The sequence below is a fragment of the Sarcophilus harrisii genome, chromosome 4 (assembly GCF_902635505.1).
Source record: "Sarcophilus harrisii chromosome 4, mSarHar1.11, whole genome shotgun sequence".
NCBI classification, from domain to species: Eukaryota; Metazoa; Chordata; class Mammalia; order Dasyuromorphia; family Dasyuridae; genus Sarcophilus; species Sarcophilus harrisii.
Window position 1 is genome coordinate 364776766 of NC_045429.1, and position 13267 is coordinate 364790032.

At 33.4% G+C, this 13267-nt stretch overlaps 1 protein-coding gene across 2 annotated transcripts in view; it reads right to left on the reverse strand.

Moving 5' to 3' along the window:
• Positions 1-13267, reverse strand: part of COG2 (component of oligomeric golgi complex 2) — a 71295-nt gene that overhangs the window by 12236 nt on the left and 45792 nt on the right. For both annotated transcript variants that reach the window (XM_012547978.3, XM_003767828.4), the window contains exons 10-11: positions 5882-6021; positions 1321-1382 (exon numbers count right to left, since the gene is read on the reverse strand). In XM_012547978.3, the coding sequence (XP_012403432.1) occupies positions 1321-1382; positions 5882-6021 (202 nt within the window). The remainder of the gene's footprint in view (positions 1-1320; positions 1383-5881; positions 6022-13267) is intronic.

Genomic DNA, 13267 nt, shown 5'->3' on the forward strand with positions numbered 1-13267 from the left:
TTGTAAGTCTTATGTAACAATCTAATCTTTTCATTCCATGCTATTCTAAAACCAATAAGGTGATATTTTAAACCAGCTGATTGCTGTGAAGAAATAAGTTTATTCCCAAGTTATGTGGATAGTTACATAGTTTGCCAATACTGTTAAGATGACCCCTAAGCTAATAATAATAAAATTCTTTCATTAAGAAATGTCTTTTTCATCACAATTCTTTACTGACTAAGTGAAACAACCATAATGGAAATACATTATAGTCAGAAAGCAATTTATTAAATCAAAGCTCATTTATTGATGATAAAACATTCTTCTTGCTCCCTTTCTTTAAATGTTATCTAGTGAATATTTGACAAATGCCAAAATCACTCAGAACACTAAGAAACGAATTTTGAGGGGGGTGTATAGAGAATAATAATATAAGAAGTTATGCACCATATCAATCAAATTAAGTTTATGGACTTTTATTTCTTTTCTGCCATTATTTCTCTTACTCCTATCTTAATACATCCATATTCGTGCAATTGGGAATTAAATGCTACCTGACTAGGTGCTCTGTAAGGTTTCTTCCATTTCCAGATGAATGAGTTATGCTAAATAATATCTTATTTCTAGCCTGGGCAACAGCTAGCTACAAAATTCATGTGCTCTTTTTTTCCTCACAAGGAAACCCTATAGAAATGTTCAGAGAATAAATAATATGATGGTTCCTAGATACAATCAAATCATTCTCACTGAAAAATGATTACAATACATAGAAATAATGGGTCACAGGATTGTGCTAAAATATTTTAATGGTTACATGTCAGCTATGGGACACCTAGGAGAGAGACCTTGTTGTCCAGTCAAATCTGAGGGAAGAAAATGTTGATTCTCATTCTAAATCTAAATATTAGTCCCATTTTTGGAATACTAACCAAAGGACTCTCATTGTATTAGAAAATAGAGACCAATACAGAAGACTGAATCACATTCATGCTTTGTTGTGATGTTCCAATAATTTTTCTATGAAAAATGGATATTTATACATCCATTAAGGTGCAATGTTTTTATGTAGTAAAGTCAGAATGCAAATTGTGTTACACTTAAAGATGATGATAATTTTGATATTTCTAGATTAGTAAGCAGCAATGAAATTGATCCCTCTAGTTTCTCCATTGCCTGGTCAATTAAAAAAATATATATGATGGTTTGTTTTTTTTAACTACCTGAGTGTCTTAAGTATCCAGTTCTTAAAATACCATAAGGTTAATATCTAGATGATTTGTTTATGTAACATTTAACATTCAGTCACATTTTGTCAATTACACGTTATAAGCAAGTTACCTGGAGCTTCTTCTAGCCCATCTATAAGTGCTGCTTCTAAGGATCCTGCTATTTCTCTAAATCTGATTTAAAGAATAAGAATAAAACAGTTATAATATGCAAGTAAATATATTCATCTTTAAATTATATATATTGTATCTATATGGTCATCCATTAAGATGAAAAAACAATTTTTATATGGAACTTATATGCCAATTATGCCATTCAAATTTGCAGGCTTTATTCTTTCAGTTTCCTAAATGTATAGTGCCACAAAACACTTAAATTCCTTTAGTCCTCACTGACACTAGAATCTGAGAGCCAAGAAGGCCCATCTATCCAATTTCATCCCATCATCTTATAGGTGAAGGAACTGAAGCTCAGAGACCTACTCAGGACACATGATCACTATCAGAGCCACAAACAGAAACCCAATTTCCTGGCTCCTAACTTAACACTATTGACAGTTGATTACATGAAAACTACTGTAGAGAAGGAGCACATAATCCTTACTGGAGGACTATTCAACACTCTGAGCCAGATGTTACTTTTGGGAAAGTTACAGGAAGGAGAACTGACCTAATGTTGAGGAATTAGTACTTAATTTATCTTAGAAAAATATCTAAATAAGTTTGAAACAAATATATCAAGATATTATATTTAAAGTGTTAAAATAGTTTCTTGGAACTAGTATTTAAAATATTTTTATTGTAGTCTCTGGGTTATATTACTCGTTATTAGTTATATTGCTGTCGTTATTTTGTACACATTTATGTACATTTTATCTATTCCAAAGAAATATAAACTCCCTGAAGTCAAGCAATGAACTATTAATTTATACTCTAAAAATCTCAAGCAATATAATTAATTACTTTGAAAATAGGTGTTCATAATACTAGTTTAAGGAAAAGGGACAAAGTTGTCTTATTTTCTCTTAAAAAGGAAGCTTAAGATCCTAGAATTTAATCTGAGTGAAAGCAACAAGAATCATACAATTTACAGCTGGAATGGACTTTGGCAACCATCTACTCCTGTTCCTAATTGAGGGATTCACTACTGAAACACTTTTGATGTACAGTCATCCAATCTGTCAGAAGATATCTTGGGGGAAGGGAGCAGAGAGTTTTTCTCACCTTTCAGGGTAGCCTATTACAATTTTGGATACCTTTAATTATTAGAAGATTTTTTCAGATGCCAAACTTAAATCCTGCCTCCAAACGATGGGCCTTCAAATACTTGAAGATAACTATCATACTCCCTAAAGTCTTTTCTTCTTGAGGTTTAACATTCCTAGTTCCTTCAAATAAGTCTCAAGACAGATTCAAGGGCCTTTAACCATGTTGTTGGTCTGCTCTACCTACTCTTTAGCTTTATCAATGTCAGTCTTAAATTGTGGTGCTCAGAACTGAATACAATAATCTAGATGGGGTATGACCAGTGTAAAAAAAGATCACCACCGTCTTATTCATGAAAGTATATTCACTCTTGAACTCTCCCTTCCTCCCTCCCTGTCTCTCTCCCTAAGTACATATGTATGCACACGCATACACACACACACACACACACACACACACTCTTCTCAATGAAACTCTAAATTACATTAACCATTTTGACTGTCTTGTCAGACTCCTGGCTCATATTTCCAAGTAGAAAAAGATATTACATTTTATTCAGGTAATGATAAGGGGAAAAAGAAACAATACACAAAGATAGTATACACCCATAGTTTAACTGCAAAGAACACCTAGGGTGGAGGAAAAAAAAAAAAACATAAGATATGCAGTACTTGGATCAATATATGCACATACAAAAATTTCAATAAAATGTCTTCAATCTGAATCTTAAATTTACTTTAAATGACCCTGAAGTATATCACAAGGTATAGCTATGATCAGAACCATGTTTGCCGAACTTTTTGTCACTTTTCATTAATAAGCAATCTAACATCTGATAAAAATCAACAACAATGTGCCACAATGTCCTACTTAAAATTTATTTTAAATGGATAAACCAATGTATTGACAAATGTAACAAAAATAAAAATCCTTGTGAACTCTGAATAAATAATGTTAAAGTGGAAAAATCTATCAACTATTTTTAGCTGTACAAGTAATATTTAATTAAGCCAGGAATTTGGGAAAAGCAAAAGCCTTTTTAGGGGAAGTGTTATTCAACATAATTCAAGATTTCAATAATAGCTCTGAAAGAAGTTGGGACATCACACTGAGATCGACCCAGTCTGGAATATATCCTTGATACTCCAGGACTGAAAGAACCTAGTAGCCTAAAATAGCTAAATCTCAGGAAGGTTTTTAGCAAAAGAAAAAAGAAGAAAGAGCTTTGAAAAAATCATTTATGAAGGAGTGATTTAGGATTGGGATTCTGCAGGAAAAGGAAGGAAGAATAAACAATACAGACACAAAATGACAGGGAATGCATTTAGTCTGATTAGCTGCTTTGACTATAACAAGAGAATAACTTGCTGTTCCTTTTACAACACTATAAGATTATAAGATATTCCTTTAATGAATTTAAAATTTGCCCATGAAAAAAGGACAATTTGCCCTAAATTCACCTCATACAATTTTCATAAAACACAACTGTTTCCAATTCAATACATTAATTTTTAAAACTAATGAATATCTCCTTGACCTTTCACTGAAAGACAAACGCACATTCTGGGCCAACTTAATGGGGAAAGTCATACTTCTGTGTCTGATAAGACACATTTCACCCTAATAAATGTGATTCAATTAAGAATAAAATTACATTTGCAATCATGACAGGCAATTTTAATGCAAATTTCCTCAATGCTAACATATTCTTATTTCCTTTTTTTCCCTTTTCTACCTGGCAGAAGGACACTAACATAAATTATGAATATATCAAAGCTCTTTAAAAAACCAAAATTCTTATAATTTTTTCACTAAAGTTTTAATTAAACTTTATCATGTGATGAAATCTGACTATCTAATTAGATATCATTCTAAGTGTATTTTAATTACTATTATTACTAACTAATGGCATTTGTAATTTTTCTAATGGTACACTTATAAATTATAGTCTTTTCATCTCAAATTTTTCCCTTCTACTTAATTAGTCAAGACATCACCATCATATTAGTAAAATGTTACCAGTTTGTAGAAGGAATGATGTAAAAAGAAAGAGAATTTCAAAATTAAAAGTAGGGCTTTACAATTCCAATAGACTTGTGATGGAGAGAGCCATCTGCATCCAAAGAGAGGACTACTGGTACTGAATGTGGATTACAACATAAGTTTTTTTTTCACCTTTTTTGTTGCTGTTTGCTTGCATTTTGTTTTCTTTCTCACTTTTTCCCTTTTTTGATCTGATTTTTTTCTCGTGTAGCATAATAAATGTGGAAATATGTATAGAAGAGGTATATATGTTTAACATATATTGGATTGCTTACTGCCTAGGGGAGGGGTTAGGATAAGGGATGGGAAAAAATTGGAATACAAGGTTTTGTAAGGGTAAAAATTGAAAACTACCTTTGCATATATTTTGAAGGAAAATAAGCTATTCTTTTTTTTTTTTAAAAAAGGTACCTGAAGAATTTCTTATTATTAAATATGAAATTTTAAAAAAAAGTAGGGCTTTAAAGTATTAGCTAACTAGACAATAAAGACCATTACATATAGCCTTACATTATATATAATGGCCTTAAACTTAGGAAAAAATGCTAAAGATTCCAAATAGGGTTTTTTTTCCCTTTTGGAAGAATAGCAATAAGAAAAGGCTGAAGGGTACATTATAGAAGGCACTATTATCACAGATAAGAGATTAAACTAGATGACCTCTCAGGTATATTTCAATTCTAAGATTCTGATTTTAAAGTCAAGTAAAAGCTTTCTTAATACTTCTTTATTCACTATCATGAATAATGCCCAAGGATAATACAAGTTTCTTTGGTAGTAAGCATTCATTGAAATCTGGCTTGAATCTCTATTTCCAGACTAATACCACTTCACTCCTCCTCAGCCCCACAACAAATCAGCTAAACTGATCTGTAAAATGTTCCACCAATACAAAATTCCATCTCTTGCCTTGCTCCCTTTGCACTGGCTGTTCCTGAAATGATATTCCTTCTCATTTCTGCCTTATGGAAGGCTTACATCATTTCAAAGTTCAGTTCAAGTGCAACCTTTTCCAAAAGGCCTTCCTTTTTTGAATATTCCAGGTGTATATGTGTATAGTCCAGTTCTTTCCTGAAATTACTTTGTATTTATTTTATATATATCTGCACAGCATATATCCTTCCTCCCCAGGAGAATGTAAGCTCCTTGAAGGCAGGTCCTATTTCATTTTTATATTTATCCTTTAGCCCCTAGCAAGTACTTGGTATTCATGTGCATGCTGTGTCTACCTACTATAACAAACATGTTATTTCATATAATTTAGTATTTTGGCAGTGATGATATTGTTTACAGACTTTAAACTTTAACACTAAAAGAAGAAAGGTGATGACCACAAATAAAGATAGCTCTCATTAAAGCCTAGATTACTGATTGACATCTAAATTCTAAATAAATAAGAAAAGGGAGAAATTTTAACTACTGACCTTATTTGAAAATAAATAGGTAAATTCCATTTGTTATTAAAACTGTGGTAGGCAGGATGTGATCTTAATCTTTTTACACTGGCCTGTGATCCACATTGTCGTTCAAATCTTCTTACAAAATCCATACTTATGGTATACTTCTGCAATAAAAACAAAAAAAGCAATCTTTTAAAATGAGTTTTAATTCCTAACCTACATGCTATTAGTAAAGCATACTCATAAAAGCAATAATCCAGATCTAACATGGTTCAATACAATTTATTCTCCAGCACAGAAGACCTATACTTAAGAAAGCTATTCATATGTGTAAACGGCTGAAATTCTGAATAGGTGCACTGGAACCAGGCAACTGAGCACTTAAGGCTAATTATCTTTTGGACAATACTTCATTAGCATATACTTGGAAAAATGGCCCTTCCCACTATTCTGTGCTGGCTTGATCTTTTAGTGTACACAGATAATCCTAGGAGGGATTAGGGGGTGGAGTGAGACAAGCCAGAGTCACTTTGGAGGAGGATGAGGAGAAGGGAGGTTGGTGGAGAGCTTGTGGCAGTTTTGTCCATCCCCTTCACTTCTCCCCCTAAAGACCAAGGACTTTTGCTTATTCTGACTCCAGCTGATTCTGAGGCCTCCAGAGAGCTAAGCCGGACTTCACACATATGTGCCTCTGGTCACAAATGAAATTGAAGGAGACAAGATTAAGGTGAATTCATTAAAATTAACAGAAAAATAGGCTGAAGCACATGGATAACTATTATTTACACACGATGGAGAGCACTATATAGTACTCAAATACAATGCAAGCAACAAGAAGACAATAATTAATGTTCTTACTGTTTTCCACTATTGCAACACTCATTCAGGCCTTTATTACAATTCACCTTTTGTTGTTGTTTAGCTGGTTTTTATTTTTGGCTGTTTCACTCTTTAATTGTGACGTCTTTTGGAGTTTTCTTGGCAAAGATACTGGAGTGATGTGCAATTTCCTTCTCTAGCTCATTTTACAATGAGAAAACTGAGGCAAACAAGGTTAAGTGACTTACCCAGGGTCACACAGCTAGTAAGTGTCTGAGGCCGGATATGATTCAGAAAGATGAAATCTTCCTGCTCTAAGATGGCACTCTGCACTATGATGCCACCTAGAATCTCTTTAGAGATTATAAAATCTCTCTAGACTTATATCATCCTTCCCTAAGTTTTTCCTCCTCTATTCTCTCCTACTTGAAGATATGATCTTATTGGCTTAGAAACAACCAATAACTTCCCAAGTACCTATCAAGTAGTTTTTTATTGTCTAGCACCTCATAGCTTTTGCAGTTTATCTTTCTGAGTGTAATACTTTCCTGCATTAGTGTCCATTTATAATGCTTATTAGCCTCATATGCCCTTCTCCCATCTACTGAAACTCTTCCTATCATTTATAGCTGAGTATGAATATCGCCTTTTTCTTTAAACAAATGGTTTCATAACCCTTGCCCCTGACAAGCTGTTTTTTCACAGCTTTCTCAGGCACTTATCATGAGCATAAAGCATAAAGCATAAAGAATGTTTGTGGCAGCCCTCTTTGTAGTAGTCAGAAACTGGAAACTGAGTAGATGTCCATCAATTGAAGAATGGCTGAATAAATTGTGGTATATGAATATTATTGTTCTGTAAGAAATGACTAGCAGGATGATTTCAGAAAAGCCTGGATAGACTTACATGAACTGATGCTGAGTGAAATGAGCAGGACCAGGAGATCATTATATACTTCAACAACAATACTATATGATGATCCATTCTGATGGATGTGGCCCTCTTCAACAATGAGATGAACCAAAAAAGTTCCAAAAAAAGTAATGAATTGAACCAGCTACACCCAGAGAAAGAACTCTGGGAAATGAGTATGAACCACTACACAGAAATCCCAATCCTTCTATTTTTTGTTTGCCTGCATTTTTGATTTCCTTTGCAGGTTAATTGTACAGTATTTCAAAGTCTGATTCTTTTTGTATTGCAAAATAACTGTATGGACATATATACATATATTGTATTTAACATATACTTTAACACATTTAACATGTATTGGTCAACCTGCCATCTGGGGGAGGTGGTGGGCGAAGGAGGGGAAAAATTGGAACAAAAGGTTTTGCAATTGTCAATGCTGAAAAATTACCCATGCATGTGTCTTGTAAATAATAAGTTATTTAAAAAAAAAAAAAAAAAAAAGGGCAGTAGCATAATGAAGCAGAAAGAACACTGGACTTGGTCCTAACTCTGATACTTCATCTCTATAAACTTCAATTTCTTTGTATATATGATAAGAATAATAATAATACTTAATAGTACTGCCTACCTCTGAGCTAGGAATTCAATACTTTGTAAATTGTAAAGTAAAATATGATCAATTATATGACACAATTTTGTATTGCAATTGCCCTATTAGTCTATGAATTTCTTGAATACAGAGTGTATTACATTCTCAGTAACTCTCAGAACTAAGCACAGCACTCAATAAGCAGTAGGTATCTAATAAATATTGGCTGAAGTTCAAAGAGGTAGACTGGTGCAGAGGTAAGAGGACATTCTAGGAGAGGGAAAAGAAAAGATGTACTGAACTCATGGGTGGCTTTTAACAACATAATTTTTGAGACACACTACAGTCTGCAGTATCACAATAAAACAAACTAAAATTACCTGCTTTCTGCTGCTCTCTTGTGGTCACTGCTCTCAGGTTCTTAGATATAATACATTTTATCATTGTGAAACACATTTTTTCTACCTACATCTGACAGATGGTATATGTTTGTGTATGTCCTTAAATTCCCCTTTAGTGAATCTGTATTATTCAATGGAATAGTGTCCTTCATACCAGAGATGTCAGAATGCCAAAAGGCAAATAGTTTAGTTATTATCCCATAAATTTCAGTAGTGAAATGAACTGACAAGGAAGGATAGAGAAGTAGATACTCTGTGTAGGAAAAAAATACCTCAGAATTATTTTCAAACAATTAACTGTCATTCCCAAAAAGCTGTTATTGGTCAGATGGCTAGATCTAGAAATCTGATTCCCTTAGATAGGATTCCCTATTGGAAAAATGCACAACAGTGTCATGATAGAGGTGGTTTCCCTCCTATAGAAGTTGTTAGTTACCACTACCATGCTGAAGTTGCTGCTCTGTTGGTTTCAAAGTATCTAGTGATGGCTTAGAAGTCCAGTAGTACAAAACTTTATTCAGAACCTCTGCACTGTGTGCCTGAAGAGAAATCAGGTAGAATGGGGCCAAAATCTTATGAAAATTGAGGAAGGGAGTAATTTTCCCTGCTTTTTGCTTCAAAGAAACCAAAAGATATGTCAAAAAGACTTTTAAAGAGAGTCCCCTATCCAATATGGGTGAGCGACAGATAAAACTGCTTGACAATATGGGCAATACAAAGTGCCAAAGTACCCACATTTACTTGCAGCTCCTTCCCTGGAAGATTTGTAATCAATTGGCTCTAACAGAAGAAAAGGCTAAGTTGAGAAAAAGTCTCAGGCTTGTTACCTCTCCATCCTACTTTCCAGTTACCACTTGGGGGAAAAATAGGGTGGAAAGGTATGGATCAGAGGGGAGGGAGAAAGCCATTCTCCTTCTGGCAGCTTATGCCTAAGAAAAGCATGTAGGTGTCTGGTAATGAAAAGGGGAATCAGATAAACAATACTAGAGCAGATACCTTGTGATACAGTATGGAAACTCTTATATACTGAGATTGCCTCATATTCTATTTTTCTTTATTAGAGAATTATGTAATTCAACTTTAAATGGAGATTAAGAGAACATGAAAAAGGCATTATAATGTTAGTAGTGATGTAATAGCTATACAAATTGCGGAATTCATTATAAATTATTGTGGCCAAAAAATCTTTCACCTACTGGCTAACCTTCTAAATCATAGATTTCCCATACTCAGTGAGGCTAGGCCTTGAAGAGCAAGCACAGTCTAACATGGGACTACTCCCCAGTGGCAAACCTTCAGAAACTAAGGATTCTTTCTGAAGTATACAATAAGGCACCATCATAGGTCATTTGAGGTAGAACTAATTACTAAAGGAGTCAAGAATATGACCCTTGTCTTGTTAACCTGGTTTTCTCAGAGCTAAACATTTAGATAAGTATTTCATAAATATAATGTAGAATGCCACTCAAGACTTGCATGGTCTCTTAAATGACCATTGTCAAATAGCAATAAAACAAAGTAATTTCATCAATATACTTCAAGATATTTTGAGTTTTGGGGGGAAGAAAGCACTGTGTAACAGAAAGACATTGGGTTTGGAGTTGAGAGATCTAGGTATGAATCTAAGCTATGACAATTTCTTTTTATATTACTTAATCCCTCTAAGCCTCAGCTTGCTTATCTGTAAAATGAAAAAAATTATTTTATTGATTATCTTCTACAAATCTGTTATAAGGATGGGGCTTTGTATACTTTGTTTATCTTTGCGTCTCTCCCCTTTTCCTAGTATAAATTAATATGAATTTCATCATTCAAAAGTTGGAGAAACAAAAAAAGGAAACCAGTTCTGGGCTTGATTTTCAATAAAAGGAAAATTAGGTTAAAGGAAACTTGGAGGAAAGTAAACCTTCCAATTTGGAATTAACGATTAAGAAAAGTTGAGCAGAATCTGACATATACCCTTGATTCTGGGAAGGTACATTTTAAGGATTTAAAAAAGAAAAATAGGTAGAATCTTAATGAAAGCTATCCAGCAGAATCAAAAATTTGGAGCTGAAAGGGTTGGAAGCTGGAAGAGATCTAAAAAGTTATGTGGTTCAACTAATGAGAATACTGAGGTCCAACAAGATTAACTGACTTACCAAAAGGAATCAATGCAAATCCACATGAAAATTACAGATGATTTGTAAAGAACATAGTAATAAAAGCAATGACTACAAAAACGCAGCTGAAACAGAAAAATTTGAGGCTGATAAATGAAACTAAGTAAAACAAAAAGGGCTTTTTAAAAACTATACTGGGGAAAAGAAGAGGATCAAAGAGGGAAAAAATCCTTGCTCAAGGTGGATGCCATGATAATTGATAAATGGTAGTCAAAAAAGAATTGTTCAACTTTTATTTTGTTCCTCTTTTCTATGCAAAGAGAATAATCTCTGGACTGAAAAGGACCAAGATAAAAATGGCTAGGGAATTGAAATCTAAGCTCTTTATAGTTTCAATTCAGCAGGCTCAGTTGCACTAAGGGTATCAAGAGAATTAGTGGATATGATTGATAAGCCACTGCCAATGATCTCTGAAACATCATTAAGAAAGGAAGAGATGCCTTAAGACTGGAGAAAGGCAATTTGTAATTTTCAAACAAGAGGAAAGAGTGAGTTCTGAAAACTATACACTAATGAGCTTGACTTTGACAACTGGCAGAATTCTAAAACATATCATTAAAAGTTAGCAAAAAGGAGCTGGTGATCACAAAGGGTCACATGGCCAATCAAGAATAAGGCACACCAAACTAATCTCATGTGTTTTTTGACATTAATATTAGGAAGGGAAATCAGAGCAAAGTTTAATTTTGGCATACCTATATTTTTAGTAAAGTATCTGACAAAATCTCTGGTGCTATTCTTGTAGAAAATATGGAAAGCTGGAGGCTATAGTCAGGTGGATTTGAAGCTGTTTAAATGGCTGAACTCAAAGAGTTATCAGTAATGTTTTTGACAGCTTGGAAAGTGACTGATAATAGAATGTCCTAGTGATTGGATATTGACTTTATGTCATTTAACACTTTCAGCAATGACTTGGATAAAAACATTGATAGTGTGCTTATCACATTTATGACAGAGAGATGACACAGAGCTAAGAGGAAGTTAACATTACAAGATACTTAAGATCTAAAATGTAATCAGATAAAATTTAAAAGGGATAAATTTAAAATATTATACCAAACAAGTAAAGTGTTAAGCAAAACAAAACAAAACTTTAATAGTGCAGGATGGGGAAAATATGCCTGGCCAATAATTAATTTAAAAAAACATTGGATCTGGCCTCAGACACTTAACACTTCCTAGCTGTGTAACCCTGGGCAATTCACTTAATCCCAATTCCCACTGGAAAAAAAAAAGTTGGCTAGCTTTAACCAAATGCAAGCTCAATGACTCAACTGTGTGATATAGCAGCCAAAAATAGTTAGTGAGACATTAGATTGCATTAAGAGAAGAATGGTGTCAAGGAGGGGGAATCCTGAATTCTATACACCATGTGGGGTATTGGGTGTAATTCTAACTGCCATTTTAAGGAGGACACTGATAAAAAAAAAAAAAAGGTGTTCAAGAGAGGGCAAACATGACAATGAAGGACCTAAATATTCTATTACATGAAGATTGTTGTATGAACTGAAGGTCTTTAATCTCAAGTGGATGAGACTTGGGGGAAGAGCTGATGGCTTCTTTTGAGTATCTGAAGGGCTTTCATCTGGAAGAGGGATTAGGTTTCTTCTATTTGACACCAAAAGGCAAAATTAGAAGCAGGTAGATTTTTCTTTAATGAAAGTTAGTTTTCACTTTAATGAAAAGAAAAACAAACAACAAAATAAAATTCCCTAACAACTGGAGTTATCCCAAAAGGGAACGGGCTGCTTTTGAATTCTGAAATCAAAAAATGTTTTACTAATCATTTGTTGTGATAGGCAGTTAGGAGGTTCTGGGGATAGAGATTTGGATAGATCTAAATTAAAATCCAGCCTCAGACACTTATTAGCTGCATGCCCTTAGGCATGTTACTTAACTTCTGTCTGCTTCAACTTCCTGATTTGTAAAATGGTAATAAAAATAGTAATAAAAGCATCTTACCTTCCAGGTTAATTGTAAAGATGAAATAAGATATTTGTAAAGTGCTTTGCTAGTCTTAAAATTCTGAAGAAATTTCAGTTATCATCATCATCATCATTAGAGAAATACTTGTTTAGGGATGGACTGCACTAAAAATCCTCTGAAATTCTTTCCAACCCATATAATATACTTATATGATCTAACAGGCTATGCCTCTTCATTTTTAAGGATACTATTATATTATTAAAATGCTAAAACTAAGCAATTAATCCAGGCCTTTTATCATTGTTGTCTTAAAATCTTTTGAGAAATTTCTATGACCAACTTGGATTACTATTACCCAGGCAATATTTTTGTTTCTAAAATAATATATAATTTCCTTTACTAATTTATTCTCACAATATTTCACAAAATTTCAAATTTGAAAATCATTTCTAAAAAGTATTGGCTTTTGAAGACCCTCTCAATACATTAAAAAGAAATCCATTAAAAATTCAAAATATGAAAGGAAATAATGAATTCCTTTAAAAAAATTTAAGGAACCCAAACTTACACATCTACTCCTTCAAAGTATTAAATGTCTAAA